The following is an 8,520-nucleotide window of genomic DNA, read 5'->3' as shown; positions in this document are numbered from 1 at the left end:
CTGGTTTGAGGACTGCAAACTTCAGGGCTCCAACCCATAGACGGTTGACAAGTCATTTTCATGAACTGTAGCCTGACTCGAAGAGGCTGATGTCAACTCAGGTATGTGATTTGGTTTAACTCTTGATTCCCCAGTTTTGTAATATGCTGTCAATTGCATAAGAAATAATCCAAGGTAATAATAATTTTGGAAATCCTGTCCTGTCACATTTTTCTCCCAGCGATAAACAATGAACCACTCACATTGACTTTGTTTGTTTGTTTTTATTAAGAGAGCTGTCCAAGGAAAAGCAAGAATGTTGAAGGAGATCCAAATAGTGCTCTGGTTCCTTTTTGTCTTTGTCTTTGCCATTTTCTATAAACTCTCCCTGCAGTCTGGCTGCATCTTCTCTTGCATGCCTATTGCTAAGCGATTCCTGACGCAAGAGGATGTTATGAGCCAGAGCAGAAGCATCATCTTTGTGGAGATCACAGATCGCCTTGAGCCTCCTCCACTGGTTTCATGTTCTGTGGAATCTGCTGCCAGGATCTACCATGACAGACCTGTTGTTTTCTTCATGACAGGGCTGAACAATAGCACATGGCTGGATTCAAATTCCACTTATCCAGCCTTCTCACTTTTATCTGCTATGAAGAATGTCTTCATTTTTCCTTTCCAGATGGAAACTTTGTTCCAGGAGACACCTCTGCTCCCATGGTATCAAAAGGTGAGAGGAAATGGTTTTGAACAAGATTTAAAGTAGAGATGGTGGAAAATGAAGCTGTTGTCATTTTGTTGCACCCAATATGGACCCCTTGTTTATGACAGTTTGCCATGCATTAGTCAAAATACTTATTGAAATTGTTATGGACATTTACTATTTCCTGATGACAGGAGTTATGGTAAATGGAACATTTCAATAATGATTTTGATTAACCATTTTGATAAAATATGGTTAATCACCATCTTTTCAAAAAACACACTGTATTGATAAAAAATGTTGTATTTGAAAAATTTCAGTCAGCATGAATTTAAAGTGAGCTTTTACTGTTTGCGAAAATGATTTCAGTGCTTCTTAAAGGTGTCAGAAACAGCAATGAAAATGTCTGTGGACAAGCTCTAGAAGTAAGAGGGTTATTCAGAGGTCAATTTTTGGGGAAAAAGGCAGTGATGCTCTTCCAAGCTCCACCCACGCCTCTCAGAACTGTTGTTCAGGGAGTTCACACCCCTTTGAGTTCTTGTTCCGAGTCCTTTGAGTCCTGTCTGAAAACTCAGGCAGGCATCACTGCATTAATCTGCACTTGTTTCATGTTTTCATGAGTCTATTGGCAACCATTACAGCTAAGGACTTCTTTATTTTATTTATTTTTAAATGAACGTGGAGAGTCTGGAGAATAAACAGGGAGCTGGCTGCTATACTGGTACTCCAGCCCTCCGTGCACCAGCATAACCCAAGGCCTGAATTTCTCTCTCACTTTTTATCTTCTTTAGAGATTACCAGGAGGGGCCTATTGCAGAGCCCACTGAAATCAATGAGAATCTTTCAATTGAATCCCACGGGCGTGGATCAGACAGTGAGTGTGTAAATTGAGATGAGGCAGGGTTGTGTTTATGGAAATTACAGTTAATGATTCATATTCTCATTATTTCATAAATATTGCATGTTTCCTTGGAGTTTACTGCACCTTGGAAACACTTGTACAATCACGCTGAATGAAACCTACATCTGCTCTTGCCTTTTTCCAACAAAGTTTCATAGCTAAAAAAGAAAAACAGCCATTAATTTTTAAAGGGATTAAAGTGAGGATAGACACTGCTGAGAGTTTTATAGAATATATAGCTAATGGGATCAGGTGTTTAGAAATTTCAAAGTGGAGTCCATTGCATCTCTGTGATCCCTTTCCAACTCTGCAGGTAAATGCAGCCCAGCAAAAGCACTGGGTTCATATCAGGTCTGACGCCAGCAGACTTGCACTCATCTGGAAATACGGTGGGATCTACATGGACACAGATGTCATCTCCATCAGGCCTATTCCAGTGGCAAACTTCCTATCGGCCGAGGCTTCCAAGGTCTCCAGCAGTGGGGTTTTTGGCTTTCCTCACCATCACTGGTTCATTTGGGATTGCATGAAAGATTTTGTTCAAAACTACAATGGACACATTTGGGGAAACCAAGGACCCATCTTAATGACGAGAATGCTGCGAGCCTTGTGCAACCTGACCAATTTCCATAATGTGGAGGATCAGAGATGTCAGAACATTTCCTTCTTACATCCTCAGCGTTTCTACCCTATCCCTTACCCAGCATGGAGGCAGTACTACAAGGTTTGGAAGAGAAGCCCTGACTTCAACAACTCCTATGCTTTGCACCTGTGGAACTTCATGAACAAGGAACACAAGACTGCGGTTGCAGGAAGTAACACGTTAGTGGAAAATCTGTACAAAACATACTGCCCCACCACTTATAAGGAACTTATTCAAGGCACAGACGGCAGTGGTCATATGCAACAAAACAAGACTGAATGATTGGATCTAGCAGAACGAGGTGTTCTTTCCAGCCCTGATAGTCCTTTGACTAAAATAAACTGCACAATGTGTTCCTCCTCTTAGTCAGTGACTCTCAGCCATTTTCTATCTGCAGACCACTTTGTAGGAGAGAACCTCTCAGAAACCACCTCTTTTCCCAAGTTTCCCCAAGACCTAATGAAATTTGTAGGAAGGTGGGGGTGTAAATATCATGTAATCACCAATGGTAAGTATGTTTTGTCCTTTAGGGTAAAATTTTCCAAAGGAGCTAAGTGATCTAGGAGCCTGAGTCCCACTTTCAAGACATGTTGGCTTTGGGAGCCAAAGATCCACTGAAAATCAGTGCGACCTAGGAACCCGAGGGTCAGATTTTCCAAGGTATTTGGTGCCTACAGATGCAGATAAGTGCTTTTGCAAATCCCATTAGGCATCTATCTGCATCTTTAGGTGCCTAAATGCCTTTAAAAATCTGGCCTTTTAGATGCTTTTGGAAATTTCCCCCTGTCATTTGCTGTGTGCTTGTACAGCACTTTGTGCAATGAGGCCCCAAACTGACTGAGGCCTCTTGGTGCTACTGTAATATCAATGTTCAGTAATAATGACAATCGTAGCCCAAACTTTCCCCACTCCAAGTGTTCAATAGCATTGTTTATTTTTCCTCTCTTTTGCTTCAGCTATGCACATGTAAATAAAATATCTAACCCACTCCAATGGCTCTGAATTTGTATTCCCCTCTTAAGCCTCCTTCAAGCTTCTGGGATGGAGTGAAGAGAAAAAGGGGTTGTGTTTATTCATTGTTTCTTATGGCCCTATTCTTACAGCATTTGGGCAGCTCACTTAAATTATTGAGTTTTGTCTCCCTACAACTTGTGAGGATGGGAAGTGCTATTCTCCCCATTGTACAGCTGGAAAACCAAGGCCTGGAGATGAAGGCCTAGATCCACAAAGGAACCTTGGCACCTAAAGCCCAGTTTTAGGCACTACCGCAATCCACAAAACCCCCATTCAGCTACTGCCTAACCCTATAGATGCTGAACTCATGATTTTAAGTTCCCTTGGCACTTAAGTTTCTGCCTCTAGTCACATGTGCTGCCTGCAGGGCCCAGTCTGATAGGTGTGCTCTGAGTATGCCTAACAAAATGGGCAGGGGAAGAAGCCTCCTTATAACCTTTAGCCCAGTGGTTAGGGAACTCACACCAGGTGAAGGGGACACCAGTTCAATTCCCCCCTCTGCTTGTAAGGGGAAGGAATTGTAACCTAGGCTTCACACCTCTCAGGGGACTGACCAAGCCTCTGAACTATGGGGTATTCTGATGTGAGAGTCTCTCTTGATGAAGATTGGTCCACTTTTTATGAATAATTAAATATGCATTGGGGCAGAGAAAGCATGACCCTCGGTACATCCTCAGGCAGTTAGCCTCTGCCAGGCTGTGGCTATATTGCTATTTTTAGCATGTTAGCTCAATCAGCGGTAGCACATGTATATTTACATAATGTAAGAGACCACGGCACAGGCAGTGTGGCCAAGCAGTAACAGCCGGATTGGGATCCATACATAATGTAAGAGATCACGGCACAGGCAGTGTGGCCAAGCAGTAACAGCCGGATTGGGATCCACACGGCAGGGACAGTGGTCAGAGGAATTGCTAGATCCAGGTTCAATAAATAAGAGTCGGGATCAAAATCAGCCAGGGTCAGAGACCAGAGAAAGCGTCAGGCTGCAGTCAGGAGTCAGCTACCTGGGGCACCCTCCAGGGTTAAATAGGGCTCGTGGCCAATCAAAAGGCCACAGGGTACTGTCACTCTGGGTCACTTCCTTCAGCTCCTACTCTCCACCATGCTCCTTGGCTGTGACTTTGCATGGGCTCTGGGTGGTGATGTCCCAGGCTCTGCAGACCTGGGTCCTCATCCCTAAATTCTTACACCCGTCCTGGAAATTACACCTCCAGTTGCAGTGTAGCTACACCTTAGGAGAAGAATGACAAGATCTTTCACCCTCACCCCTTGTAATTCACCATGCTGTTCACCTCCACTCTGTGGTACAAATAAACCCTCGCCCTGTCTTCCATGTGGTATGATTTGCAAGCCTCAACAGCAGAAAGTCTTCCCAGCTTTTTAGTCTCCTGGCCTTTTATTAGGGGGTTACATTTCCTTAGAAAGAAATGTAAACTGGATTCTTTCCCAGTGTTAATTCAAATCCTTTCAAGCCCAGACCTCGAACAAGTCTAAATAGCAAATCCGTTTCTGCTCTGCTAGAAAGGATGTTTAGAAATCCAAAGCCCAGGGGATGGCAGTTTAATAACCCATTATCAAATGTTTGCCATCTGTGATATGGTGTCTTTTGTAAACACAGCTGCTAACAAGCAGACTGCAATCTGTAGCCTTTTCTATGCTCAGCAACTTACAGTAGAATTTACTAGCAGGAGTATGTACACGTTTACACACGCACACGCGTAGTGAACCCTGAGCTCTGTTCCCTTAAATCATGGGGCCAGATTCTCCTCTCACTCACCACAGTCAATCAGGAGTAACTGCACCGAAGTCCCTACAGCTACACCAGTGTCAAGAGGCTACATGTCAGAGGAGAGTCAAACCAAGTGTTTCCAGTTGCCAGAGCAACAGCTTGGCTTTGGGGAGCATTTTACCATTTGTTTTTCCCTGGAGAAGCCCTCTCGGGGGAGGGGGGGCGGCGCAGGCTGCTTTCATCAGCACATAGGCATGGGCTGAGCTGTATTTTTCTCCTTGTGCTGAGACAAGGGAACTGGGATTTTGCTTGAGCTCAGCACTGACAGCTGCTTTTCCTGGGTGGTTTTGAATTTCCCGGTGGGAGATGCCGGGAGGGGTGTAGTGTTACAGCACAGGAAACCCTCCCTGTTTTCCACGCAGCTTTGCATGGCCCCTCTGTGTTCGGAACCACTTTTTAACCCTCTGCATTCATTGCTCCAAGCCGACCTTTCTAGACTCTTTCCAAACCCTTCCTCTCTGGGGACAGGTAAGAATTTGCTTTTCTTGTGTCCTAGGGCTGGGATCTGCAGTCTCTCCTGGCCGGTCGAGTAATAAATACTATATGTAAAAGTCTAGCTCGGAGGAGGGCTCTAGGCCAGTGTTTCTCAACCTTTTTGATACCAGGGACCAGCTTGCTGCCTTCCTAAACTGTGTCAGGGAGATCTCAGGGATTGCTGCGGTGCACGGACCGATCCTTGAGAAACACTGTGTCTAGTTGGAAAGAGCTTCTGTTCGCTCTCATGCATTGGAAAAGGAAGTATTGCAGAGGTTCCGTTGGTTAAATATTAGCTGCTGTGTCATGTCTCTAGCAGGAGAAGGGAGCACGGGTACATCCCCCTCCCCCTCCACTTGGCTGTGCGCTAAGTTTGCAGACGATGGGGGATTTTTTACAACCAGCCCTTGAGACCTGGGATCTGCACACGGAATCCCTGCCTTGCTCCAGCAGTTAGAGGGTGTTCCTGTTGCATCCGTCCAGGAGAAAGAGAGTTTTGTGTGCGCCAGTGGCTTCCCCAGGAAGGGAGGTCTGGAGCAGGCATGCAATAGAGGACCCTGCCAAGAAAGGACGGGACGCCGGCACACTGCTGTCACTCACTCCGGGTCTTGGGGAGGGCTGTTAGCCTGCTAAGCTGTTTCTGAACCAGGGCCCAAATCCTGAAGTCCATAATCTGGTTCTGAAGCCAGTGGGAGATTTGCCTGAATGAGGTGGGGTCACCACCTTTGAAATGCAAACCCCCCAGCACCCTTATAGCAAGCCCGCTGCAACCCCAACCCCTAAGGCAACTCCGCAACACCCCACCTCAACAGCCATTTATAGTATCTGGAGAGAGAACACATATAGATAAGACTGATAACATCAAAAGTCTCCTCACTCTCCTGTGACTCAAATCCTCTCTCCCACACACAATGCGCTTGTGTGTTGGTGGGCAGACAGCTGCTCTCTTTTCAACAGTTTTGATCTGTTATCGCTTAAACCATGGAAGTGGGAAAACTGCAGCATCTCTAGCTGAACACAGACACTTTTACATATCCAAGTGTATTGTCAGAATAATGCAAATCTTTAGACCCACGCAAAAAAACCCAGCAGATTAAATTATTTTTCTGTCAACTGGCAAATCTATTTAAAAAAATGACCAGGCTGGTCAAATACTGGCCAGGTGATAGCCCTAGAGTGAGGGTTGAGAATTGAGAATACAACTGCCAGCATTTGGGAACTTTTTTTCCAAGGGACAAATTTCCAAATAAGCGGGGTTGGGGTGGGGATGGAGGGAGAGGCTACTGGCTCCTCTGTGTGAATGGGGTGCATTAGTGTTCCCCACAGCTCGAGTGTCTTTAAGGAGGGAAAAAAGGGCCAGCAAAATAACCAGAATGTCCCTAGAATGCTCAGATAGCGGGGGGAGGATAGGGGGTGGGAATGGGAATTGAGGGGTAGGAAATAATGCTGGTGGAAGATTCGATAATAATTGATCATTCTTAACACTTACTTACACCCTTTGCATGTTCAAAGTGCTTTACACACCTTAACTAAATAATCTTTATATTGTAAATTCCCTAGCGCAGGGACTGCCTTTTCCTTGTGCGTTTGTAAAGCACCTAGCACTGTGGGCTCCTAGGTGCTTTGGTAATACAAATAAGTAAGAGGAGGGGGAAGGCCCTCAGCCCCTCCAGTAACCTTCCCCTAGTTTTCTAATCGTTAAAACAAACTGTCAAACATCATATCACAATATACAACGTAAATATTGTTAAATCAGAGCCTAAGAAGTTCTCAAGCAGCATTTTTCTTCCTTTGCCTTCCTGTATATTTTGATTATTATCTATGGAAATATTTTTGTTGGTTTGTATGTGTACAGTGAAATGAACATTTGCCGACATTTACTGATAAAAATCTAATCTTTCCAAACCTAGTTGTAGACTAGGGTGACCAGACATCCCGATTTTATCGGGACTGTCCCGATATTTCCTTGTTTGTCCCGCGTCCCGACCAATGTTAGGTCGGGACACTGGACAAACAAGCAAATACTCCGAACCCCGGAAGTGCTCGCGCCCCCCCCCGACTCCGCCCCCTCCTTCCCCCATTGGCTCCCTCCCCGAATCCCCGCCTCTTCCCCAGGCTCGCCATTCCTCCTCCCTCCAGCGCTTGTGGAGGGAGGCCCGGGAGACGCAGGGGAAGCGCGAGGCCAGGGTGAGTGAGAGTCCGGCCTGGCCCCGAGTGCAGGCAGGACTCAGTCGGGCGGTAGGGAGAGTAGGGGGCGGCCCGCAGGGCCAGGCGGCGGCTGTTCTCCCCCCCTGGGCAGCGGGACTCGGGAGCAGCCGCTGCTGCAGCTGCCACTGCCGCGGGGGGAGGAAGCGGCCGATGGCCAAGCTCGGCGGCTGCGGCTCTGGCACCCCCGAACCCTCCGAGCCTGGGCCTGTTGCGGGGACCCAGCAGCGCGCACGCTGCGTCCAGCCCCTGGCCAGTCGCGTCTGGGGTGCTGCCAAGCTGGTGCTATCCCACGGCAGCCCCGGAGTGGGGGCAGCAGGCCCCAGCCCCCCCGTCCCGCTCGGGTCCCGCAGGGGAACGAACGGGGCTGGGCTGCCGATGCCTCCGCCCCGGGGCCGCCGTGGGATAGCACCAGCTGGGCAGCAGCCCAGACGCGACTGGCCAGGGGCTGGGGGCAGCGTGTGCGCTGCTGGATCCCCGCAGCAGGCCCGGGCTCGGGGGGTTCGGGCCCGGGCGCCAGCGCCACAGCGGCCGAGCTTGGTCATCGGCCGCTTCCTCCCCCCGCGGCAGTGGCAGCTGCAGCAGCGTCTGCTCCCGAGTTCCGCTGCCCAGGGGGGGAGAACAGCCGCCGCCTGGCCCCATGGGCCGCCCCCTACTCTCCCTACCGCCCGACTGAGTCCTGCCTGCACTCGGGGCCAGGCTGGACTCTCACTCACCCTGGCCCCGCGCTTCCCCTGCGTCTCCCGGGCCTCCCTCCAGCACTTGTGGAGGAAGGGTGTGTGTGTGTGTGTTTTTTTTTTTGCCCTGTCCCC

General features: G+C 48.2%; 1 protein-coding gene across 1 annotated transcript; it reads left to right on the top strand.

The window, feature by feature from the left end:
* Positions 1-280: 280 nt before the first annotated feature.
* Positions 281-2,505, top strand: LOC112114943 (alpha-1,4-N-acetylglucosaminyltransferase-like). The gene is made up of 2 exons (XM_024211860.1): positions 281-706; positions 1,894-2,505. The coding sequence occupies exons 1-2, from the start codon at positions 296-298 to the stop codon at positions 2,503-2,505; spliced, it is 1,023 nt and encodes a 340-aa protein (XP_024067628.1). The 5' UTR covers positions 281-295.
* The last annotated feature ends 6,015 nt before the right edge of the window (positions 2,506-8,520 follow it).

The sequence above is a fragment of the Terrapene carolina genome, unplaced genomic scaffold (assembly GCF_002925995.2).
Source record: "Terrapene carolina triunguis isolate 2854851 unplaced genomic scaffold, T_m_triunguis-2.0 Scaffold16805, whole genome shotgun sequence".
Classification (NCBI taxonomy): Eukaryota; Metazoa; Chordata; order Testudines; family Emydidae; genus Terrapene; species Terrapene triunguis.
Note: the sequence above shows the minus strand (reverse complement) of the source record. Positions and strands in the feature narration are given on the sequence as shown.

Coding starts and splice junctions, on each gene's coding strand:
- LOC112114943 (XM_024211860.1), top strand. CDS start 296: ATGTTGAAGGAGATCCAAATAGTGCTCTGGTTCCTTTTTGTCTTTGTC. Junction 707..1,893: donor TGCTCCCATGGTATCAAAAG/GTGAGAGGAAAT, acceptor CCAACTCTGCAG/GTAAATGCAGCCCAGCAAAA.